Source organism: Amblyomma mixtum, chromosome 2 (genome assembly GCF_055824585.1).
Source record: "Amblyomma mixtum isolate Tamu chromosome 2, ASM5582458v1, whole genome shotgun sequence".
NCBI classification, from domain to species: Eukaryota; Metazoa; Arthropoda; class Arachnida; order Ixodida; family Ixodidae; genus Amblyomma; species Amblyomma mixtum.
This window is the reverse complement of record NC_143013.1, coordinates 294,725,808-294,752,547: the sequence shown is the minus strand read 5'-3', so window position 1 is coordinate 294,752,547 and position 26,740 is coordinate 294,725,808. Positions and strand designations below refer to the sequence as shown.

Here is a 26,740-nt window from a genome sequence, read left to right as displayed (position 1 = left end):
TAAAAATCCCCAGGGAACTTTACTGTTATCTGACCAACCACCAATGGGACCGCCCCCCACCAAACGCACCCTCCAAGAGTGACCCATAAATCTGCAACTTTACCTGTGAGCCCTTCCTGGTGCCATCCCGTGGTGGCGTCGCTAACCTGTATTGTGCATAGAACCCTTGGTGTACAGCATGCTAACTAGCATCTACGGGTGCGAGGCAGCTCCATGTGTTTCGCTCAAGGCCTCCCATAAACAGCTTCTACTGAAGAATGCAAGACCAGAGTATGTTTTTGTAAATACATTTCTTTTGTGACCGCACTTAACCTCGTCTCTTTAATCGATGCGACGTCAGGACGAAGGAAGTAAGACACACAACAGTCATGGTGTTACGATCGCCTCTGTACAATACTTTTCTTTTTTTTATTTCGTGGTGAGTACAGCTATGGAGCATTAGCGTAACAACTACACAGCGGCAGCAAGGGTCGGCAGCACGCATGTGCCGTAAAACTGCGCGGGTGCGCGCATACAATACGCGATCCCTGTTGCCACCATCATCATCACCAATTGGCGAACGGCGTGACAGATATGCACAGTCAACAAACAGGCAAGCTGTCATTACGACGGCAAACACATTCACAAAGCGATATCCTTTTAAGCAAGAGGTGGAGACGTCGGTCAATATGGAAGCACGCTGTCATCATGCGTGCGTACTCATTTTGAAGAAAAACGGTGCACACTGTGTAATAGATGGCTTGCATGCAACGTAACGCGCCCTGTGATTAAGCACCGGGCATAACTTCCGCAGTGCAGGTTGGAATAGGTGGTGGCAATAAGCGGATAACGAAGAAACGTGGACATTTTTCATGCTGCTCTGGGTCTCCAGCGCATGGCAGCCACTGTGGCGTCTGTGCAAGCCATCTACATATATATGTGTATATACACAGCGTGCGCAAAGTGCGCTGCGGAAAAAAAAAAAAACAGAAAATGATAACTGCTCGGGTGTACAGGGGTTAAAAAGGGCACAAACACACGCACAAAAAAGGAAAGGCCTCTGTTTCTGCGATTCCGTAATCGCTAACGGCAGTGCACATGCAATGCCAGTCGTCGAAGGCCAAAGAAGAAATTAAAAATAAAAAAAGGTTATAATTCGCCACGTTTTTGTCCGAACAAAAAAACACGGCATACAATTTCAAAACGCTCCGTATTTGAGTTATATGGCAATGATTGCCTTAGCTTCATTCAATAAAAAGTAATGATTGAAAAACTGCTGTCCCCAAAAAAGGTGGTCGGTGTGGCATAGTACACATAGTAATCAAGAGAAAGCACGGCTGTCACGGAGTGCAATCAGCATGTGAACGCACATTACCCATTCCCAGTTGAATTTATAACCAAAGTAGGACATGTCGTGCCCAAAACAGGCTTCTGCAAACACTCACCACAGCAAGCAGCGACGCAGTAGGCAGTGAGTACGGACTTTGCAGAACACCGCAGGACGCAATGGCTGCTCAGGCCTCAGTTCAAAAAGGTCACTAATTAGCTGCATTCAGCACCAATTAACAATACTGCTTTTCATGTACGACGATCCTGCTTCATATAAGCGATGTTCTCTCGTAGTACAAGCGGCAATGCAGATCAATGTTTAAATCCCGTTTGGACGGAATGTGCAAACATTAACCACCTGTGTCTGCTCTGCAACCTTCCCCCTAGCACTGAAGGCAAGAGCTAAACAAGCAGAAGGCGCAGTGATTGTTTCAAATTAGTCATGCAAGAAACAAAGAACATTTGCTACCAATAATTTGCACAGACGTGACGAGGCAACTCTTGTTTTCGGGACAAATGTGTGTTTAACTCAGCACACGCTAAAAACAAGGACAAAAACGTGGCGAAGCATCGAGTCTCCTGCACAATGCAGTGCGTGGAACTAGCGAGCCGATATTGTGACAAGTGCGTGAGCAACGGCAACGAAATGAATAACATCAAGGAAAAGCACAGGGGAATCGTTAAAACCGAAACAGATGGCCAGTCACGCAAACAACGCATTTGCCCAAATCGCGGACAAAAAGAAGCGATATCTGTATAAAAAGATAGCACATGTAACTAGCACCGCGACACATCTTGCGCGGACACATGCCAGCCAAAACTGAAACTGGCGCGACAGAAATTACAAAGAAGTAAAGGAAGACAACGCCCGTGGCAAAGTGATAGCACAGCCGCGGGGCAGTAGCCTTAGACGAACCGTCATTTCGCGGCAAGCACACACACACGCACACGAAAAAAAGCGCAATGACCAAGTAATATGACAATGAGCAAACAGCAACAAATGAAAATAATCGCAATCATAACTGAATAATAATAATAATAATAATAAAAAAAGACACCATAGTAACGCAACATGTTGCGGTCATATAAATACTCTGTGGCTGACGAAGGAAAATAAGGTGGATCACGCTATCAGAGCTGAAGCGTGCACTTCAGGTGTACATAAGTTTGTCACAAACAACATGATAAAAAAGCAGTTATTAACAAGTAGTCTCAACAAGGAGTCATCACAATAACGCGCTGTAGTATTTTATGGGAGGGAGCCGTGTCTCGTAGTCATCTTTTTTTTCCCCTTCTAATTTTCTTTTTTTTTTTTCACTCTTCAACATCCCATAACCACCCTAAAAACCAGAATGCTCTTGTGAGGGGACATCGAAGCGGAACATGCATGGACGCATGACTTGCACATTGCAGCACACAGCTGCATGCAGTAACTACATCTAGCATGCGACCATGTAAACTAGAGAGTGGGTGACGCAAGACTTTTGCTGAGCACCAATACGTGAAGTGAAAATAGAGTAAAGAGAACCCTCACAAAAACTTTACTACACAAGACTATCGTGGACTATCTCTAATTTTTTGTGAGGGAGTGCAGCACAGGACCTGGTTGGACCCCAAGCACATAATTTAATCTAGCTTCTTCCATTTCACAATTAAAAAAAAAAAAAACAATCCCTCAAAGAATTACTACTCTGCATGCCCTGTAACATGTGTTCTCCGACGGGGACATTCTCAGAGACAGGAGAACATCTCCAAGCATTTTTCTGAGGTGCAGTTCAACGTCCCTCCAGAAGAGCCACACTGTGCATCAATATTCATTTTGCTGTTTTTGTAAAAGTGACGAGCGCAGGAAAAAGTGCAGGGAAGCACGGCTGCTGTGCTTGCCTCTTGCAAGCTCTACTAACGGAATCCGCACTTGAAACTTGCCTGACTGATCATTTTTCAATAAACAAGTACGAGAGCTCATCAAAGCCTAAGAGAAAAAACTGGGGAAAAAAAAAAGGGTATGGTTAAAAACTCACAGTTGCACATTGAGATTTCTCAAACAAATCAGTTCCTCATGTCTTAAAAAGATATAAAGAAAAAAAAAATCTCAATGGAACAATCCCCTCCAGGTGATCTTAAGAATGCAAACAAAGCCCATGCTCCTGCAAACACACCCTAACAAAGAAGTAGTGTCTCTGCACCATGAGGAGGCTACAACAACTTGACCACTTGATTTTCTATGTGAGAAAAATGCCTCCACATGGAAATGGTTGGCAAAAATGCTCTGTGCTACACATTTCTACACAAAAGTGCAGTGCTGGTGAGAGTAATACCAATGTCAGAGGGGCAAATTCAATGACACTTTCAATGAGTGTACTTAACCTTATGAAAAGTGAAACATCACTTTTGGTCGCGCTGCTACACGGCGAAATGAAGTGTCATTCAGATATGATGTGGGTGACGATGACTACTCAAGTAAGGCACAGAAAATACTAGTTTTTTCACTTAAAACGTTTTGTTATAGGGTTTTCTGTGATTTTAAACTATGCAGCCTACTTATTAACGAACATCAAAGAGCTTGGTGCAATTTAGGCGACTACAAAAAAAAGAAACGAAAGATGAGACAAGCCAGAAGCAGATTCCAAACTGGGATAGCTGAAGCTTCATGGTGACGCACATCAACGCCTTTTCCACGCAGCTTAGGGATTTGCCAAACTCACTTCGTGCTGAGTGCATTCTGCAGCAAATGCCATGAAAGTTTATCATGTGGCACAGCACAAATGACACTAAAAGCGAGCGTCACTCATTGAAAATGTCACCAAACTTGCCCATGTGAAAGTGGTATAACACTTCATGGTGTCAGTGCTGCAGCTTCACTTCATGCAGCTGGCAGGGACGGTCTCTCTACACAGTCCTGGATTTGGCCTAGCATCCTACGTCAACACAGCTTCTATAAATGCATCTCAAGTTTTTGGCCAGCCTTGAAGTGCTGCCCCACTGCTGAACTAAGAAACGCTTCCATACAGCAAGACTTGAAAATTCTACGAGACACATTTCTAAAGACTGCCTGTTCTCTGGTTCTGTGCAGCTGGGACGGCCAAGTTACAAGAAGCGAACAAAGACCATCAAAATTTTGATATCCTCTTGCTTCTCAACTGTGTACCATCAAAATTTTGATATCCTCTTGCTTCTCAACTGTGTGCCAGTGGGGTTTGAATTAGGAATGGACCAATGTCGGCAGCTGCTTGACTGCTTTCTTTGGAATGGCACACCAAGCTCCAGTTTATCTTGACCATTTTCTCAGCTCAGAGTGAAGGAAGGCAGCAATAGCCTTGGCCACCCAGCATACAAGAAAGTAAAGTTGTACTAGGCCAGAAGAAAATTCCCCGGCCTTGGCTCAAAACACTTCAATGTAAGAAATGTATAAATTTCAATGCACTGTCAACTGTAGGCAGGCTACCAGCAGGCACAATCTGCTCGGTGGTTGCTGCACCTATAGTTCCCTCAACTAAGGGGTGCTGCCATGCACAGGAAATGGTTAGATCTAAACCCAATTCTATGCCTCGCACTGGTCCACCTAAGCAGAATGGGTCAATTGCACAGAAACCGGGGGAGAAAGAGGAGAAAAGCCCACACTAACGGATGGAATGCACTCTTTGTACGTCCCTGGCGTTACGGGACGATAAGAAGAAGGACCACGCCTAATACTATGAAATACGGTGAACACACAGCCGCTCTGGGAACTCTACTTGGCTCCCGGCGGAGGCAAAACTGGACCCCAAAAAAGGCGTCGCTGCTAGTCAGGTGCCATGCCCTGGAACAACCTTGCGGCGGCACCGCAACAGGTGTGCCCGACGCGGCGACGGAATGTGCTACATGGCTGCAGGATGTTTGCCACAGGAAGGATTTCTGCATCACTACCGACCATAATTTTAGCGGCTGCTTTCATTATGCTGGGCAACAGCACACTGGTGAACCTAAGTTACGAAAGCCAAGACAATAATAAAGTGCACTGCCCTGCTTTACATGTCCTATGCAACCTACATACAGCTTGGTAAACCAGTGTCAACTTGTGAAAACGACTCGCAGGCTGGTACTTCTGGCATGAACTGAGCAAGGAGAAGAATGTTAACGTGCTGCTTAAGAGCCCACACAGCTACTCTGCGGTTTTAAGTATTGTTAGCAAACCATTCCCGCAGCTGGATCAAAGCCTCCTGAAGCATACCGAATTCCCGACTCGCAGATCCATCAGCCAGAGGCAAAGGCAGCCAAAGGCCGCAACACGTCACACGCACATCTGCTGGCGGACTGACAATAAGCCCCACCACAAGTGTTGCGCCTGCCCGCAGCTCGAAACGGCACTCTCGATAAACACGGCGAGAGAAAAATCTTTCAGGCTCTTAAAAGAAGGCCACCTTTGTGGTGTGTGTGGTCCTCACAGGCCAGCCAGCATGAATCTGTGGTCACGTGCTCGAAACAAAACCTGCTACGGGGTGGTGTTCGCTCCCCAGCACAACAGCGCAAGATTCAAAAGCTTCTCACAAACGATCATACGGCACTCTCCTCGGCCAGATACTCAAATGTGAGCAGGAATGCCTAAAGGGCTGGCTTGGCTCTGTGTTTTTTTTTTCTGCCCGCGCTCTTCTACGTGGCTTTCATAGAAGCCCTCGGAAATGCCAGGAAGAGGGAAAGGGCACTTGAAACACCCTCAATGCCGCCTCATGTCGCAAGACAGACAGGAAAACAAACGGCGACAGGGAAAGGTAATACGAGAGGCGGTTACACGCAATCCTCCAGCGACATCAGGAGTGGGTTGACGTACTCAAAGCCCTCGAACTCCGACTGGTCAATCTTCGAGATGACTTTCCTGAAAAGAACAGGGGCAAAACGTCACAGGAGAGCTGCACCTGAGCCCACGCAAAAGTCACAAAAACACTTAAGCGAAGCCAGAAATTAAAAAGAAAAAAGAAAGTCTGTTTGCCACATAATACATAATAAATACTGGGACTACTGCTGCTGTTAGTGGCCACTGAATGGTTCATTAAAGATAGGAATGAGCATTCCCCTACCTTTTCTCTCATGCTGAGGTCTTACTGTTCCTTACTCTTCATGAACTTTCCCCTTTAAAGGGATACTAAGAACAACTATATGCAATTTTTCTCCTTAATAAAAATTAATTTTTTAGCTCTTTCTGGGCATCTTGATGTTGGACCAGCAGTAAAAAACACTTATTGCTGGTAAAATTGCACTGAAAAATTTTCCCTTATAAAGCTTACAAATGCTGTTTTTAGTGAAAGCAGGGCCTTTGTGATTAGAACGTGCCAATCTATCGATACAGGCCGACTTCAATTTGTCCCGAGTGCTTTCAAGTGATCCTTCCCGGTGGGGTCCTTAAAAGGGGCTCTCAAAAGGGGTTCTCAATAAAGGTGCGGCATTCCTGGGATGTTAAAGGACGCCTTTTCAAGAATATCCTCCAACAAGAACTTCGTTTTGTAGAATGAGTCATCTGTAGTGAAAAATTTAAATTTCAGCGTCTTCGAATCTTTTTTTCACTTTCCGCACGCTCAAAGGTCAGCACTCCTCCGCCGGCTGCACTGCTGACATGCGCAGGAATTGCCCGGAGGGCGGAGCTTCCCGACTCGTTGGAGTGCTGAATGACCGCAGCCATGACAGCCGTGGGACGCCTCAAAGAATCTAACCAATCTTTGAACAGAAATACCCAGGAGTGTGCAACGGAGGAAGGTGCGGGCATATAAAAGACGTCAGAAAGGACATCCCAACTCTCGCGTAAGATTTTAAGTGCTCTGCTGCGTGTAGAAGTGTATTATTTGGCTGAGATGTTCATAGCAAGACAATGTGGTGATTGAGAGAGTTTACGCACTCTCCTCAGAAGGCGTTTGAGAGCCCCCTTAAAGAAATAAAACTGAAGCAGTACCAAATGTCTTTTTGGCCATCAAAATGCTGGATCATCAGCCGACAAATCACACTTCGAGGGGAGGAATAAACAGCAGTAAAACACCGCAATTCATTTATGAAGAAAAAAAGACAAGGCCTCTCCTGCCTGGGGGATGAGGAATAACCTTTTTTTTTTTTGAATGACAGAGTATCCATGTTTCTATGGCTGCTGGTATTCAATTCTACGAAGCAGTGCTACTCTGACTAGCTCTTGAAAAGAAAAAAAAAAAAGAAACAAAGGCTGAGCAGAAACCTTTACTGCCTCATGTACACAACAAAACAGCACCTATGTGAAGGGCCGGGCAGCCAGAAATAGCAGTGCGCATACCAGTTGCTTCAAAGACTCACAGCACAAGAATGCCGTTATTAGCACACGCTCGGCCGAATGCCACTGACAAATGTCAAGAGAACTAGTGTCGTCCTGCCTTGTATGGTAAGCGGTGAGCTACAGCCCACGCACTCACAGCCGAACCCGATCTAGACAACAGCTCAAGTACCATCTTGCTTGTTTTGCAGGCACTCGACAACGGTAGCAAGGCGTCACTGATAACGCCCCGTTTCGTGTTGTGGATCTTCTGGGAGGGACAGCTGTATGTGACAGCAAGCAGAGCGTGCGTGCACACTTGGGCATGTGTGAAGTGTGGGTAATGCAAACACATGCGAGAGGACACACTTAGAACAGGAGATGTGCCAAAGAATTTCTGACTCAGCCATTTGACAACATTAATCGTGCAACGATCCGGGCACCACGCACCATACAGAGCACACAAATGCCAATATTTTTGTTTCTGCCTGCGAAGAAATATCAAATCCTCACACAAACCACACTTCCCAGATTTCTTTCTTTTTGTTATTGCTGTCAAAGCAAAGCAACGTGTCAACTCTCAGGGACGCACAACATATGCTTTAAGATCAAGCACTGCAAAAGTTAACCCGCACTGCGAGGCGACCTAAAATTTCAGCGAACTTACTAATAATGTGAGCAGGAGGTGGAAGGACTTTTAAATGCTGCCAATAATTTATTGTATGTGCCTCAGTATGTGTACGTGCTATCACTGATTTTACACATTCAGGAACAACCCAATTTATCAATTTTATTTAGACAGCAGCAAAACGCTAGTATGCTTGAACCTGTGGCACAACCAGTTCTGAGTATCCCAGGGCATCAAGCTGAAACCGCACGACTGCGGAGAGTGCACACAGCTCCACCTAGCAGCACATGTCACTTAGTGGCGCCAGTGTTGTGCTGCTCTCTCTCATGCTGCCAGGTAGTAAAGAGAAGGTCACATGACAAGCATTTTTGAGTGACATGCGTAGGTGGGTGGTGCTGTGTGCACCCTCTACAGCTGCTTGGTTTGGTTTGACTTGCTAGGATGCCCAAAACTTAAAAAAAAACAAACTAATAAGGCAGTTACAGATGTTCAGCTACACATCACTAATTACAACCAAGTGCTAACTACAACAGTTCAAAAGTTAACTGCAATTTAGTTAACTAGCTAGCTGCGGGCAATGACGTCACTCCGCGCATGCGCACAGCTGGCGGAGCGGTGGTGCCACGGCTCAGCGCGCAGCCACGCTGACCTCGCGAAGCGGCTGGCGTAGAGTAGCTATCGCTACAAAATTACCGATTACTGGCGGGCTTTATTAAAACACCGTGCATTTTCCTGCTGCTACTTCTAGAAACCTCGACCGTCTCTAACATTATCATCCACACCACCTTTGCAGCTTCACTGCGTGGGAGAGCTTGTAAACATGACCGTGCATTTCATGCATGGAAATGATACCCCATGTGTTTATTAAGCAAAAACATGCCCTTGTTTCCTCATGCACCCCAGGATGCCTGAGCCCTTTATCAAGGAGTTCTGACATTGCTGCAAGGTGATAACCACCAGTTTTTGTGGCTTGACACCTACACAAAAGACACAATTCAGAGCCTTGTCTCAGGCTTATCTGAATGGCTGCAGGCACGTGACTAGCAGCATACTGAAGGAATGAGTAGGCAGTGCTGGGTGCCTTTACGGCACAAACACGTGCTGCACCTTGCACGCGTGTACCACGTTTCATGAGGTGCTGCTTATAAACAAAACGAGTCACAATGTCCGCTCAGTTTTGGAGGGACAGGAAACATTGGAGGGAGTCTTGGAGGGAGGGGGGAAATATACACAGGCCATATAAATTATTAAGATGTGTGTCCCAGAACTCTCAAAAAGAATGCTAAAGATTACCTCCTTTCTTATCGTAATGACTAAAAGGTTGTGCATGCAGAAATTATTTAAGTTCCTGATGTTCTGTTATTTATGTGAATTTTCCTGTACCGCTGATTATACCATGTAACTGTTCAGTGTATCATTCCAAAAGTGTGTACGTTGATCTTTTCATTTTCTTTGTATAAGAGTGAGTTCTGTATTAGATAACAGTGTACGATGTACTTGTTTCCTCAGCTGCATGCTCTGAGCAATGCATCGTGTGCCTGGGCCCCGTCAAGCAGAGCACATCTGCCTTTTGCCCCTGTATCCGAGACCTTGTTGCATAAATAAAGAATATCTATGAATCTATCCAATGTGTGCATTAATTTTTTATTTTTAAGTGACCCTTCGTGCAGCTTCCCACAGAATTACCATCACCGCTTGCAGCATGCAATCAGGTAAAAAACATTTCACACTGACACTGCAGAACGCAGCCTTTGCTTCTGGTGGCCTTTACCCTAATGAATGTGCGCTGCACAGCCATTCTGCGCACGCTTGAAAGTGACCGCGGCAACCCCAACAATAGGGCCAATGTGCCTGCTGCACTAAGAACGGGAGCGCTCGTTGTTAGGCGGCCGAACGGTAACAGAGCAGGGAAAGAAAGTGAAAGCGCCACACAACAAGATTACCTCCGACACTTCACAAGCAGCGGCAAGCACCCTACTGTGCCAAGGGAGATAGCTGTGAGCGGGAGATAACCTTCCAGGGGGGGCTGTCAGCATGCGTGCGTGCGTATGAGTGTGACGGCACAAGGGAAGGTCAGCTAGTGGATAACTGTCTGACAGAGCGGTAAAGATAAACAAAGATGGCAAACAACCATGAAAGCAAAGGTAGGAAAGGGCATGAGGAGGTGAAGACCAAAAGGAGCAGCAGGTCCTGCCTTCCAACATTTCGCTGAATGGTTGCTCAAAGTTGCTAATGGGACAGGCTGTTTGCGTGGCTTCTTCCGGGCCCTTTAAAAGTTCAAGGGGGTCACTGATGCACCCATTTGAACTGTTAAGGGCTTGGCTCGCTTGGTTGTTCAGTGCTGTACAAGGTAGAGCACATTCTCTCATGCGAGCGGAGTGGCATGTGCAAGGGTTGCAAGGACAGTTTACCCGACCGTCCCTCCTGCCATTAGAACTGGGCAATGCTTCTCAGCTGGAATGTCCTTGGATCTCGTTACACACTAATGGAGGGGAGTCAGGAGATCCATAGTGTGGGGGTACAGACACACTAATAACATGAGGATAAGTTATGCAACAATCAGTGGCCATTAAATGGACCTGCTCCATTCATATACTCAACAGAACAGCCTCTTTTCCACTACTAGTTTGTCCGGCACAGGGTGGCTACAATTAGAAACGTTTATTGTTTCTGAAATTGTGCCGGTCGATGAAACGGCACAGATTGCTAGTTTAAAAGTCGGAGCTGAATAAGCACGTGTGGCTCTCATTAGTTGCTGTCATCAGGGTGAGAAAAACAGGGTACTTCAAAGTTCATTGAATAGCAACAGCTTTGTTGATACCACAGGTGCCATATAAGAATGAGAGGGTCCTTGGGCTACAATCAGAAAATCACTTAAATGAGGTAAAAATTAATGATCAAAAAAAAAAAAAAAAAAATAAAGAGACACGAGCATACTGGTAACCTTTCCAGCTAAAAGAAGAATAAAAAAAAATGAAATGCACAGACCATGTTCATGTTACTTTAACTATCACCTCCACAACATGCCACCTGACACGGCGGGCAGTTTGTTCGCAATCTGGAGGGTAGGTTGTGATGACGTCTCAAGGTCACGTGACCTAGGTGGTGGCCCACCTAGGTGATCGGGTTACCCACTGACCGTACAGACAGTGGCAAAATTGCTGAGTGGGGGTCTCAGTGCTAGCTCACTAAAATAAATTGTGTTCCACCCATAGCATTGATCCCATTATACCAGAATGTAGCAACACGAACAAGAGAACAACAACAATGGAACAGTGTCCTCCAGAAGCAACCAAAAGAACACAAGTAAACAGCATTACAAAAGAAGGTCTGCAGTGGGCTGACCGATCACCCGCACGACGAGCTAAAAACAACTCACAAATCAGGTAAAACGAACGCTAGATGGCTCGTCCTGTACAGCCTCAGTTTCAACTCAATCAGCACAGAATGGCACTGCGTTCTATGCCCACAGCTCTGACAGCTTCAGCCCAAAGAACCTGATTAGCTAATTAAATTTGGATTTAATTCAGGAATTCAAATTAGAAAAAGCCACTTGAAACCTTTAACTTTGGAAACATAAAAGAAACTGTTTATGAGACGAACTCCTGGACCACCCCATGGTAATATTTACTGGGAAGGTTCTGAGTGGTATGGAAGTAAATCGGATGGTTCTAAAACGAAAGAGAACTCAGCACAATCTTTACTGGCCGAGGACTACAACTGAAGGTAGACACATCCTGGTACTAACACAAGTGCATTTGCTAAGTCTAATTATGTCCCCAGTAAAGCTAGCAGCATGCAAGGATTAAATGATGCTAATGCTGAATGGCGATATACTGATTAACTGAACACCATGTGATCTTTCAGAATCTACTCTATCTTAATTTGAAGAGCGTGCCTTTTAACAAAAGCTTACAGCCCAGCAGAATTTACTTGTGGGCCGTGTTATTGGCTCTTTACACATCCACAGCATTACAAATTTCTTGAAAGTAAGAGAAACTCTGGCCTTCCCCCCTCCAATGGTTTGAGCTACCACAAATGCCACAAGGGCCCCACAACACAGCTTAGAAGCAAATGCTCCTGGCTGTAAACATTTGACAAAGGCTGTACTTGGCATACCACGTGGGGAGACAAAAGAGACGTAGATTCTTTGTGCCCCCGTACATGCTGCACTGGTTAATGCGTTAGTTACGCACAGTCGAACAGCCCATTTACAAGTTCTGCCAATCCAACGGCAGCCTTCACACTTACTGTCATACATCACCCCCACAGTAACTTTTCAATCGCTCTGTTCTCTCTGGGGCGAGAGGAAACGAGAGATAAGATAGAGAGAAAAAGGAAACCTGCCAGCAGAGAAAGAATGAAAGAGAGGGAAAGAAGACTGCTACTCACGTATCATCGGGAGTCAGCTGCACAGGCTCGCTGGTGAACTGCGGGTCAAAGTGCTCGAAGTCGCGCTCTGTGCCAAGTTTGGGCTTGTATGGCGGAGTCACCTGTTTTCCCTCCAGCTGCAGAGCGGAGAAAGAGAATACGAGCCAAGCGCATGGCCGTCAAGAAAGCAGGCTGCAAGCAAAACCGTGGCACTCAACGGAAAAACAACTTGGCATGGAGGTCGTGTGCCCGGCTTGTCTGCATTCGGAAAAGGGTGCCACACGAGTGCACAATCTCTGCTTGGCAATGACTTCGAAGAGTTTAGATTATGCACTGGACAGCAACCTTGGAGCCTGGTGTCTTCAGACTTAACAGCGGGACTCAGTAAGACAGCAGCGATGAGGATCAAAAAGGACGCCTCTCAAGACTTCCATAGTGGTGATTGCCTTGCACCATTGCAGAACTTCAAAAACGCTGAACTTTAGATCAATGTAAAAACTGTCACAATATGACACTTCTTCTTACAGGAAACTGTCTTCGACCCCATTCTTCCTGACGTGCAGTAGGTTTTATATTAAACATTTTATTTAGACCTCTCTAGTATCTGAAGGCTCACTACATATACCCATATCACACCACTAGAGTTGAACATAGCATTGCATCTTCGTTTACTTCATAAAGGTATAAATCGATTTATAGTTAGGGTTCTAAGCATTCATTGATGTAACACTGTGGTTCATATTTTCTCAACAAGTGAGCACACTTTGAACAAACCAGTTCTTAGCCCTTGCTTAATGTGACCGCTTAAAAGTGAAACTGACATTTGCAGAGCCATAAACTACATACACCTCAGCTCTGCACCTTGAGAGTAATCAAGGTAAACATTTTAGGTTTTTTTTCACCAGCTGTCGCAATATTCCGTGCTTCTTATAAAAACCATACTCGCCATGGTGGAGTGCTTGTTGCCTATCTTTAGCTAGAAAAATGTGGCATAGGAAAAGATATCCAATGATGCTTAGCAGGCAATATGGCATATGGCAGTATGCAAATGGGGCATATTTTTCAATGCGCAAGTTCATCAATGAAAAACTGCATTTGTTTCTATTTTTTCGACAAAAATGCTGAAGACATACAATGATGCAGATAATAATGGTGCTCTTCAATGTGACAAACTGACCAGCAGTGTAGAAAAGGAAACAGTGAAAAATCACACACCTGCTCCCAATTGATGCTCTTGAAGAACGCATGAGACATGATGTCACTGAAACCTGTGGTCGGATGACAGCCCAGCCTCTCCACAGGGTTCTGAGCAAGAAGGGATAGAAAAACAATTGACAATTAGCAACACAATTTGGCATGCTGCGCGACGCAGAAAACCAAATGTCTCAGTTCTCTCAAAATGTGCCAGAACAACCACACAGCTGACAGCTTCAAAATTGGCAGTGCCCTCACCTTGTTCAAAAATCCTTTGAGCACCGACTGTGCCTTGACCGAAATAGAGCGTGGAATACGGATCGTCTTCTCGAGGATTGCTGCAGGGCAAATGGCGTAAATGAGACATCACAACTCAGCACCGATATTGTGTGTGTACATTGCCCCCCGCCCCCCCCCCCACCCAAAAGAAATTATAGGCGTAATTCTACTATTCACTCAAGGTCCCGTCTAGTTAAACATCAGCACGGTTAAACCCTTCATGCAGTGGCATGGCACACACAGGGAGAGATAATGCAAAAGAGGCACACCCTGGAAGAGGAAGTCTTCGGTGTTCTCATCGGGGTTCTCGCTGGTGCCCATGATGTCGAACGGAGAGTGGCCTGCCAGCATTTCATACAAGAGTACGCCGAGCGCCCACCAGTCCACGCTGAAGTCTGCACCGCAACAAAAACAGCAGCACAGGAAAGCAAAGACCGGGATCAGCATCAAACCAGTTTTTACACCCTATGCAACAAAACACAGCATGCAAATGCGACTAGTGACACAAATCCAGCTATCCAGAAAGCGGCAACACTCTTATAGCGTTCCCACAGGCCTGTCAAAGATTCCACAGAGATCAACAAGAACCGCAGTAATGCAACGTGATAGGTCCCAGATGCAAACGTGTGTGATAGGTTTAATTTGATAGGTTTAATTTGAAGAAGCTCACAGTGATAAACTACTAAAGCAACATTTTTGCCACAGCTGTCACAGCATGCCTGTCACAATTCTTCTCACTGTATACCTGCAGCAAACCAGACTGACTTAAGCAAACTGAAATGTCTTGGCATACTGCTACATGCCTAAGTGACATGACGGCAGTCAACAGAAATATAATGGAAAATTAGTCTTTACGTGCCGTATAACGATGGTTTACTGACACATCTAAAACAGTAGCTTCCTTAATCCCCTTTCGAAATGAACCGAAGCATCTAAATTATCAGGTTTAAATGCATGCTGAAATTCTGGAATAGCGCTCGAGCCCTAGCTTTTAATACACATACAGGGCATTCATTATTCCTTATAACACGGACAGTTTGTATAGAAGCTGAGGATAAATTTCGATTCGTCACCTTTGGAAACTGAAATTGATTTTATTGATTTCCCGTACATGCCAGGGAAGGCAGGGACTAAAGGCTATAAGAAAACCTGACAGAGGTCCCTGCCTCCGTCACTGCAGTAAATAGGATAATGAAAAACAACCTTGATGCCACAAATACCTTATTACCAGTGACCCTAATGATGAGAAAAATGAGCCATACACAATTTGTTCTTTGTTTTTCTTTTGCAGTAGGACAATTGCCAAGGATCACCTAGTTGTGTGCAGGAAAATAGGACAGTTAAAAAGAAATGCATATAAGCCATCAAGCTTCATTCTTTGTTTTTGCCTATCCTTTGCCTTTACCACATACACAGAACATACGAAATCTTGTGGCTGTTGCCAATAGCATCAAAGATGGATGGCAAATCAGATTCTGAAAACAGTCAAGGCACAGGCATACTCAGTGTGAGAAGAAAAGAAATCAAAATGATGATGCTAAATGATGTCCACATTACCGCACACATGCACCAAGCAAGAACCATGGCAGACACCACGCTTCCTGCTCCCCCTTGTTACTTCCAGGCATCCAACATATGGCGCATTTGTGCTCACCTTAACTATGGATGACCGTGTGCATGAACTGACTGGTTATGTATTTGAATGGATGCCATTTTTACCACCATTCCTATCACAGGAAAGCAGAGTATGAGCTTCACTCAGTCAGTCAGTGCCACATACCGTAATCCTCCCCTCTGAGGATCTCGGGAGCAATGTAGTTGGGTGTCCCACAGAACGTGCTTGTCGTGTCACCGGGACGAATGCCCTCCTGCAAGTGACGCATGCGCAGCCAGTCACGTCACATGCTTACATCCTGCTTCCAACCTTCAGCTACAAATGCTTCACACAGAAAGTGCAAATGCTTGCCTTGCACTCTAAATGGTAAATGTGTGAGGCTAGATCTGCGTACACGCACACACAACGTAATGGCTTAACTTAATGTTGGTTGATAATAGACTGGCATTTATGATGTAATGGGCTCGAGAAAAAAAAAAATATTTAAATGATCTTTTTTTCTGCAGGAATTTGTAGCAATCAGTAAGCACGTGATGACACACGGGCACCACAACGAGAGAAACAAACAAAAAAAAAACAAAAAAAAAACCAGCATGAATGTAACATGAAACGAAGCCGTAGTAGTATAACAGAAGATGAATACAAGTTTACAAACAAAAGCGCCCAAAATTTGGCTTTCCAGTAACCCGCCTTCATAGGAATGTTATATAGACAAGCCTACTTATAACAGCTGCAGATATAACGAACGCTTGGTTATTCCAAATAAGGGCAGTGGTAACGTCAAGAAATGTATTCACGCAATGATGATGCATCTGAGATACAACAAAGAACTGTGGCTGCACCACTCGATTATAGCGAACAAGGAGGCATCGTTAAACTTCCTCCGCAGTCTAAAAGCTAGCACTTCCAGTAATTGCAGAGACCAAAGAGTGTCTTTAAACTCCTGCGACACCACCCCGTAAAAAATATCGCAATCCAAAAATCAATAAACAGGCAGCTCTGAAACTTGAGATAACAACCGGCCAAGAGCATGCTCATGGCCTGTAACAGGTCAATCACTGCATGCATGTGTGCTGGCTAACCGAGACATCTAAAATACAAGAAACAACGGTAAGTGAGAGACAGGGGCGGCGTCGAAAATGAAGTTACTGTGTGTGGTCAGGGATAAACCAAAGGCAGTGATTTGGGAAGCTTGAAAGCCTTGCTGGCCCCACTGGTCATGTGGTATGCATCGCCTGTCCAGTTGGCTCTCCACCTCTAGTGTGCTACTGTGAGCACATAGGGTGCAGACAGCGGACAGTGCTATCAGTGTGTATCAGTGATACAAAATGTATCACTGATATATTTTGTGAGTTGCTGCATGGGACCAGGAACAAGAGTCGACACTGTCGGAAATCTGCATGATCAGATACATGTATATTTGTGTCAACAAGTCGTTGATACACAGCTAATCATATGTCGCCTGGGATGACTTCGCTTGTATGTGCGTATGCAGACTTCGTGTAGGTGTGCTCTAACGAAGCCATTGTATGCAAAGCATAAGTACTGCCAAAGCACCAGGAGTCTGATTAGCCCTTTGATGGCTTTTGCCGTACGTGTACAGTGGCAGATTTCCATCTCAAACAGTTTTGGCGGTAATATGAGAAGTCCACTTACTACGAACTTCAGATACGACGAACGATATCCGCGTGACCATCAGGCTCATTTCAAGTGAGCTTGACCTAACCGCCTTCCAGCCTCAACAAAGTATGCCAGTTTGCTACCATTGTTAACGCACAAAGGTTTCCTGCGCCTCTTCTTTTTCAATGCAGCCACGAAAGAGATTATACAACCTACAGATAAAGACAAGCAGCACGAAGTCCTGTTGCACTGTCACCATGTCAACCATGCGCTTTAGAGGCCTCGTCGTAAAAAGAAAACTTCTCTCAGCTACCCAATCGTCACATGACGGATGAACTACAGTGTAGAGTGCTCATAACGTATGTCGAGAGGGGCGCAAAAATCTGCACTATAACCAAAACACTTTTTCCATGTCAAAATATAAGCCAGGTGGGTAGCTTTCCTTTCAAAAATGGTTTATTTATCACTCAAAAAAAAAAAAAAACGACCCACAAAGTGTGCTGCATGGTTAGATTAGCTTTAGAATACCGCATGCAACGCGATCGTGGAGGTTACTGCAACCACCGCCGCTCAACTGCGCATGTGCTTGTTATCGGCACAGTTCCGCAAATGTGGTCGCACCGAGCGTGGTATTAAAACATAGTTTTTTGAGTCACGTCATGCGTAGCTGGGAAAAAAAGTTGTAGTTTTCGCCTCCCACTGCCTCTTTGGGCATTGCACATGAGCTAGTTTTCCACAGACCTGAGGCTCTTCAACTCAAGTCAAGTCATATTCCTTCTGCAGTAGGCTTTCACTTCCAAAACCACGCTATAATCGGTATTTCGCTTCAGGCGAACATCCATTAAGCGGTGTGACTTTACACTGTGACCTATAGAAGACAGACCGGAGGCCCACAAAACGTACATTATATCCAGTCACGCGCTATAAGCTGTTACGTTATAAGTGGTCTCCACTGCAATATGTAAGCAAACAGCATATTCTGCCATTGCCTTGCCACAATATTCAATTATAACATGAGGTGCGACCTGTCACCTTTAATTTTGGTAAAAAAAAAACTTTAATTACATTAAAGTAAATATGGTAATCGTGCCATCACTTGGGGCAACCAGTTTTGATCTAGACTGACGGAAGAATGAAGCTTAATAGGACGCCATAAGGGCAGCTTTAGTCCTTTAGCTAACATTTATACATGCGTAATGGTGCTAGACTTTCCATCTGCTACTTGTTCCTTTCCGTTTCTCACTATGCGTGTCGTCACACACGTCGGTGAAATGTTGAATTTCGCTGGCTTCCTCCAGCAATCAAAGCACTACTTTTTGAACTTGTCCAGCCCAATAGTTGTTAAAGCCATATAAAAATATGCTTCAGCTCGTGTACAATGTTGATGCAGGGTGGAAGACATCACATATACACATGACAACTCAATCACAAGGCCACCCTGGCTCCAAAGTTTCGTGCCAAGTATCCTCCCCGCAAAAGAATGGGAAACCTGCTCGATTGTCTCTAAAAAAACTGCCCGAGTGTGAGGCAAAAATAAAGGGAGCATAATGAAGTACGAAACAGAGAGGTGCACCAACCTTGCACATGCCATAATCGGTCAATTTGATGTGGCCCTCGTGGTCCAACAAAACGTTGTCCAGCTTTAGGTCCCGGTATATGATGCCTGCAACCATCAGGCTACAATCAAGCACAGCTAGCAAGGGTTACACCTTCACAGCAGAGACCCTTCGTGCCCTTACTTCAATATCTAAAGGGGTAAGGCTCCACCAACACTAAAAGTCAGAGAATACTACATAATCCTTTAGATATACTATGAGATGATCAGCATATAAACTCCTCTCGATTACAGTATGAAACAGGCTTCATTAACGTGAGGCAAATGCTGAAAGATGAAACGAATGGTGGTTTGCAACACTGGCCAAAAATCGCACTTTTGAATAATAAATTTAAATGGTGCACAATGACATTTACACTGAATTAAAAAGGCAGCAAGGGGTTATGAGACAGTGCAGTACCAATCAATGGTTCTTGCACCGATTCTATTCTGAGGCCAAAGTAATGGCTGATGGCCACTGACCGTGGGTTGTGTAATGATTTCATAGCTTCCTGGAACAAACAGAAACTTCTAACAGAAAGAGGAGGTTCGAGTCATTTCATGTAGAACAGTGACCGTGGTTCAAAATACATGACTCAAATTAGAGAGGAACTGAGGCCAAATTGAATTTATCCTAGATTGATGGATTATGACTTGCTGATGACAAAGAGGCTTTCATTGAAAATGAAACTCTCATAAGCTAAAAAAGAGCAAAAATAAAAGCCATGTACTGCCATCGCGGGCCATTCCGCAAGTATTACACTGCGGTGACAAACATGGAATGGAAAATTAAACGTTACGCACCAAACTATGAGGTAACGTTTCTATCACTATCACTAGTGCATTTTTTACTGCCCATAGAACATGAAAACAAAAATTAAATGGGCAAAACCAAACAAAGCAAAGCAGCACTTGACACCATTGTAAACAGAAGGGATTTGAATAAATAGAGGCGAGAAAAGAATGCGCCAACTCTAGCACCTAGTTAATCGATAATAGAAGTGTTTTTCGGTGTGACAAAAAAAAAAAAAAGTGCAGAGTCGCGACATCACAATTTGCCAATAACTGAAACTTGATGGGCTTTCAGACATGCATATGTTCTACAATCAAGAAAAATCTGAAAATTTGAGTGTGTATACATTGAACTCACTATTTCACAAAACCAAGCATTCAAGCAAGCCACACACATCCATGCTCACAGATTTGCAGCCATATTCTTCTATCAAACACACTTATGCCTGACCGATTATTTTCCGTATGATCAGAAGCCGTTTTCATAACAAAAACATTACATTCCACCACGTAAGAGAAGAAAGTAGCGACAGCACCGAAGAACACTTCCTAGGTGCGATGTTAACTATGTGATATCTATCTTTATTTCTTATTTAGGAAAAGCAATTCTTTTTTTTTTTCTAGGCATGAAATGACACCAGCCATTCTGTCCAGCAGGAATTTGAAATGTAGCTGGCATTACTGACTTCATGAAAAGAATGCCAGAAGCTTCGAAATTTTTTTTTAAAGTTGCATGTACAAACATATATGCTGGGCTGCAAGAGGTTAATAATAAGAGTGTGCAAATAATAAATCTTCGAATATGAATATGAAGAAAAAAATGCCTTTGAATATCAAACTGAACACAGAATATCTGTTCAATATAATAAAAATTATCAGAAGACGATGAATAAGCAAATGCTGTTGCCCTTTTTTTTTTTTTTTTCAGAACAGTATCCGGCCTTTGCAATCAAAATAAACAAAACTAGATTGACTCAGCTCCATACAAAAAAAAAAAAAGCATGGTGTGCACTGAAATGTATGGTTACACAGCAATGCAGTCATAAAAAATGAGTAGCAAAATGAACCCATGAATTGACACACAAATGACCGGCAACTACAGATAACTGGATAGTGAAACCTCTCTAATTTGCCATTTGGACTTCACAAAAAATATATCCCCCCACCCCTTAATGGAAAAAAAAAAAAATGGCAAAAATGTGAAAATGAGGTGAAGTAATCAAGGGTTCGACAGAATCCTGTCTGGCGAGGGAGAGGCATAGTGGTGAAATAAAACGTACACTCGCCAAAAGATGGTTTATAAAAAGACGCATCACTGCCATCCCGAACACCTTTTGAAACAGCTGATCTATGCCGTCTCCTGAAATTCTGTTTGCAGAACACATATATTTCACTTTCAACAACGAGTTCTACAGGCAAATCTTTGGCACGGCTATGGGTGCGTCGGTATCCGTAACCTGTGCCAACCTCGCTCTGGAGTCTATTGAAAATTCGGCCCTGCAATCGTTCCATACTCGTCCGAAGCTCTTCTTGCGGTATGTGGACGATTGTTTCTGTATAATTCCCCGCAAGGACGCCAAACCGTTTCTAGACCACCTAAATTCTTTTCAACCCAAAATTCAATTCACAATGGAAGAAGAAGTTTCCTAAAGGATTGCTTTTCTTGATGTCCTTGTTCTCCGCACTCCCGATGGTCTTGCCACTACTGTTTTCCGGAAGCCCACACACACTGGGAAGTACTTGGATTTTCAGTCCGCCCACCCCATTGGCCACAAACGTTCCGTCGCGTCAGCTCTATACAACCGTGCAACTTGTCTTTGCTCCAATCCCGGTCTGCGCTGTTCCGAGCAGAATAAAGTCCGCGCCGACCTCGAGAGGAATGGCTATCCTCGACATCTGCTGCACAACGAACAACGCCGCTCTCTGCAACCTGCCGAACCCTGACTCATCGGACAACAGAAGCGCGCGAGCATTCCTTACGCCCGCGGGACAAGTGAGGCTCTGGCACGGATATTTTCGAAATATGACGTGTGCATTGCGCACGTGCCGTCCAGCAAGCTGAAACAACAGCTCTGTCACGTGAAAGATCGTCTGGAGCGCACACGTTTCCCCGGAGTGGTGTACAAAATCCCCTGCAAAAACTGCAATGCATCATACATTGGCGAATCAGGCGATTTCAGAAGAAGATTAGGAGAACATAAGAACGACGTCAACAAATGTCGCACCTCATCGAACCCGCTGGCAGAGCATGCTCAAGAAAAGAACCATTGACTGGGAGAACGCCACAATAGTATTAGATACCATGAAACCCACATCGTCACGACTGCTTTTAGAATCTTTTTATATACAGACCACGGATCATGTCATTAACAGGACGAAGGGTAATCTCCCGGATAACTACGCCCACTCACTGCGATGTCAAGTGCGCATATAAGAAGCGGCCCATTCCGTCCATCATTCATTGTGAACAAGGGACCCGTACGGGTCCCGAAACGTCAAACTAAGTTTTTTATAAACCATCTTTTGGCGAGTGTACGTTTTATTTCACCAAAATGAGGTGAAGCTTTGTAAAAAGGCTCAGTCATATAAAGCGCAAAAAAGCCTGCGACAAGCACGCAGTTTCAGCTCGATAGAAGAACAATGCAGATGTAAGCGAGGGGAAAGCAAATTGGTGGTGGAATGGCAGGATTGCTTATGAACAGAACAAGAAATGACCAGCACCGCGCCAGTCTGCGCGCAGTGTGCAGGTGGATTTGGACGTTCAGCAAATGCACGGAAATCTGCCGCAGTGACTGCGGGTCAGGCGCAAAGCTCAGAAAGCAAAACTACATGGCCTGGATGTTTTTTGTCCTAGCGACAGAGCTTTGCAACCACTGTCATGCCTGCCATTAAGTGCGCGCAAGAGATGCTTGGGTTACAATGCACCAAGTAATAGGCAGGATGTTTACACGATTGCTTGCCCTGCCAGTGACACCTCGACTCAGCCGTCTTTCGGGAGCCCCATGCCAAATTCCGCAGATGGGATCTCCTACTTCTCGTGGTTGACAAAAACGAAGATGGCAAAGCTCTTGCTAGAAGTGTTGTGAAGGCGACAGGATGCTGGTTTGGTTTGGTTTCTCGGGGTTGAACGCCCCAAAGCGACTCCGGCTATGAGAGACGCTGTAGTCAAATTGACCACCTGGTATTCTTTAACGTGCCACGACATCATACAGTACACGGGCCTCTAGAATTTTGCCTCCATTGAAATTCAGCCGCCGCGGCCGGGATCGAACCCACATCTTTCGGGCCAGAAGCCAAGCGCCGTAACCACTGAGCCACCGCGGTGGGGCCGAAAGGATGCATACGATACGATTAAAAAAAAAATGCTCGCTTTCGCTTTACGACTGTTGGAAGCAGGTGGTCGGCTATCTTGTTCTATTATTACGTGTGATGTGTAGGAAAGCCCACTTATGGAATTTCATGCAAGGTTCAAGCCTAGCAGCGTCCACATGTGATCGGTCCAAGTGATAAACAACCGAGAAGAACATGAAGAGAACACCTTTGTAAGTTTTCCTGGCACTTTAAACCTAACCTCTGTACAACATACCCATGTACTGTGTTTTTGCCACAAAGGTATTCATGAAAGACTCTGCAGTATTCAATCGCTGGTGAATATTTAGTTACTATCGAATATTCGAAAGTTCTCAAATACCAATTTCTTGAATCAAACACAAACCGGATAACAAACCAAACCGAATAACTAACACATTCGAATCGTGTTTGAAATTTCAAATACTTGCACACCCCTTGTTAACAAGCAATTGGAGCCCATCAGCATTTTGCATCCATCAAACTGGAGTCACTGTGGCGGGGAACAAGCCTGCAACCTTGTTCTCCGTACCAGAGTTCAACCGCCATTGAGCCACGTAAGGGGGACAACGTGGTGCTCACCTCTCTCGTGCAAGAAGTTGAGGGCGAGGGAAATTTCGGCAGAGTAGAAGCGGGCGTGCTCCTCTGGAAGACGGCGCTGCCGCTGCATGTGGAACATGAGGTCGCCTCCACGCACAAACTCAATCACAAAGAACAACCTGCAGAGGAGGGAACGTGGCAAGCTTGTACACGTCCGCTTCGCGAGAACCCTCAGTGTTGTGCCTAGCTGGGATCTTTCAATAACTAAAACTCTGTAATGCAAGTGTGAGGTTTTCAGTGAACTGTGCACAGTGGTAAGGCGTGTGCACTCTTGGACACGCTCAAAAATGCCCAGAGTGGCACAAGCCCTCTCACAGCTTTTATTAGAGAGCCTTATTGCAGAAAAAGATCTCCAAAGAGGCATTACACAGTGCCAAACACTCCTGCGGCAGTGCACTTGGTGTGTTGAATCACACTCATTTACAACTGTGCACTTACATTATATGAAAAATTTAGGAATTCAAGTGCGCCATATACTTCCATTCCCGTCAAACAAATTCATGCACACCTTGTTTTTTTTCTTGTTTCACGTTCTTTCGTTGCCTCATTTTGGAAAGTGCAATGCTACATGTTCAAACTACTTTGTAAAACCTACTCCTCCTAAAACCTCGCACTGAAGCTGGCAGTACCTGATAAGCAAATAAATAAAACAAATAAATTTATGCAAACAATTATTTTTCTTATTGTAGTATAGACACCTAATTTTGGTGGCATGTTTTGATCTTTGCAATAACACAAAAGACATTACTGTAAATGAACCACACGATATTCTCCTACGGCCACGAAATAATTTAAAATTAAATTTACTCTCATGCTGTTTCAGTTCACTCTTTCACTGTGGCCAAGCAAAACTGAGTGCACACAAAGTTGTGCATTAAGTCTGTATGCCAGCATTAGCAGGACTGCTAACAAAGATTAAGCATGCCCCCTGTCAATGTTTATGCAGAATACTCGTCCCTCGTCCTCACATTTGTGTTTTAACACTATTTTTTTACCCTCAACGTCACCCGTGTGCTACTCCAAGATAGTGTTGTCACCGAGGTGGCTATGTGGTTCCCAATCACCCAACATTACACACAGTAAAACAGCGATGTGGCAACAGACAAATGGCGCACTAAGCGCTCCAAGCAATTCTGGCAACAGCGCTGATCACCTGACCTGCTCTCCGTTTGGAAGCAGGAGTGGAGGCCCACAAGGAACGGGTAGTTGGATGCTGTTTCAAACACATGCTTTTCCGTCTGGATCCAGTCAATGTCCTGCATACCACGCAAGTCACACCCATCAACTTGGGCACCGCAAAACGACATAAAAAAAAATCTCAAGCACTTCTATCATTCACCAATCATAATACAAATATCCAGTTTAAGCATTTGATATCGCTGAAGTAGTTTAGGTACCATTTAAGTAATTTAAACTAATTTCAAAATATGACGCCAACATATGCCCATTATCTTGAAGACTATACAAAGAACGCTCTTTCAGTTTCACATCTGCAACCTGTACCAGCTGCGTTTAGTCTACTGGTTCATGTTAGCCGGGACAACCTGTATACTATTCTTAAAAATGACTGTAGCCATTGTCATATGAATATTTTCTAAAAATGAAAAGACACCTGCATTAAACAGTCACAAGGTGGGGGCTGCATGATCGCTCAGCCTGTCTGCACCCTTCCTTGTGTAGTGTCCGTATTTTGTGCCGTTATGCAAGCACAAGTGGGAAATAAATACTTATTGCAGACATTAAGTTATACCTCCCTCAAATAACAATGAAAAACATATTCGTGACCAAAAACAAACAATAAAAGTGTATGGCCACACATAGGCTGCAGGAACGACTAAATTTGGAAGTTCTGCAGTAGCCGTAAGAATTATTCTGACCTCTCAACAAACAATGGAAACCTTGAAGATACACTGAAGACAAGCTGATGATGGCCAATAATTACTTGTAACCACAGCCTCATGGCAAAGAGGACACTTTCACTGAAAACTGAGATTTTATAAGCTAGAAAACACCAAAAAATCAAATATGTCCCTGTCAGAAGCAGTCTTTACAAGCAGGCAGACTGCAATGACGTCAAATACTTTTCGAGTGCAGGTCTCAGAGGCTACACCACACCGCAATGCATTTTCTACCATCGATCACGCGGTCCTCAATGGTCTTTACACTATCTTTACACTTTAGTTTGAACCGAGTGGCAGGAAAAAGTATTCCCTCTTCAAGTCCACATTTCTCAGGAATAAACATGTCTTCTGCAGCCAAGTGAATATCAGTAGAGCAGCAAAAACAACAACAACAAAAGCCAAACGTTAGAATTTTACCGAGAACAGATATTGGATGGAGTTCTATTCAGAGCCCCTTTCACAGGAACAGGTTCTTATTGACAACGCACCTCGTCGTCTGTGACAAGCTCCTTCTTGATGATCTTCATGGCGTAGATGCGGCTGGTCTTGCGGAGCTCCACCATGAGCACCTTGGCATATGACCCGCGGCCAATGACACGGATCAGGTCAAAGTCATCCAGGCCGTACTGACAGGAGTCCCCGCCAGATTCCACCTGCTCCAAACAATCATGCACACAAAAGGTTAACTGCACAGGCACACAACGTTGCGGGCAAATGAAATGTGAACAGAGCAATATGCATGTCAATGAAAGAACTTAAGAATTTTTGTGCACACTTTTTGTTGGCCATATCTCATTCCTCAATGTGCCTCCACTTATCTAGTGTGGTCACTAAATGCTTAAAGCTGAAATCGACTGCAAGCACCTTCTTCAGTCATTATCTGTTCAGCTTGCTGTTCATGTCTGAACTGTCCCAGCCACATTACACACATCTACAGTACAGCAAAGCTGAAACATAATCAGCACAAAGCTTGCCTTCACACTAATGTAACTGCAAGTGATGAGAGGACTGGCTGAGACTTCAGTCGCCAAAGGGTTGATTCATTTATTTTTCATAAAAAGCAGTGACACTCTAGAACAGCCACTAGCTGGCCAAGCAGTATCAAGTTCCTCTACTCATCAAAATCCTCTACTAAATTTACATGATCTCAGACAGTTTATTTAGACCAGTGTTCTCAAAAACAGATTTGCGCATCCTTCAAAGTCAATCACAGCATTTATAGGGTCCATAAGGCTTTTGTTATTCA

The 26,740-nt window shown here is 44.5% G+C and overlaps 1 protein-coding gene across 3 annotated transcripts in view; it reads right to left on the bottom strand.

The window, feature by feature from the left end:
• Positions 1–374: 374 nt before the first annotated feature.
• Positions 375–26,740, bottom strand: part of aPKC (protein kinase C iota type) — a 41,058-nt gene continuing 14,692 nt past the window's right edge. For 2 of the 3 annotated variants that reach the window (XM_089574498.1, XM_089574500.1), the window contains 10 exons: positions 25,983–26,150; positions 24,752–24,849; positions 23,576–23,712; positions 18,837–18,922; positions 15,805–15,892; positions 14,294–14,419; positions 14,004–14,083; positions 13,767–13,856; positions 12,573–12,688; positions 375–6,160 (listed from right to left, as the gene is read on the bottom strand). In XM_089574498.1, the coding sequence (XP_089430624.1) occupies positions 6,073–6,160; positions 12,573–12,688; positions 13,767–13,856; positions 14,004–14,083; positions 14,294–14,419; positions 15,805–15,892; positions 18,837–18,922; positions 23,576–23,712; positions 24,752–24,849; positions 25,983–26,150 (1,077 nt within the window). In that variant the 3' untranslated portion in view covers positions 375–6,072. The remainder of the gene's footprint in view (positions 6,161–12,572; positions 12,689–13,766; positions 13,857–14,003; positions 14,084–14,293; positions 14,420–15,804; positions 15,893–18,836; positions 18,923–23,575; positions 23,713–24,751; positions 24,850–25,982; positions 26,151–26,740) is intronic. The other variant, XM_089574499.1, reaches the window with a different exon arrangement.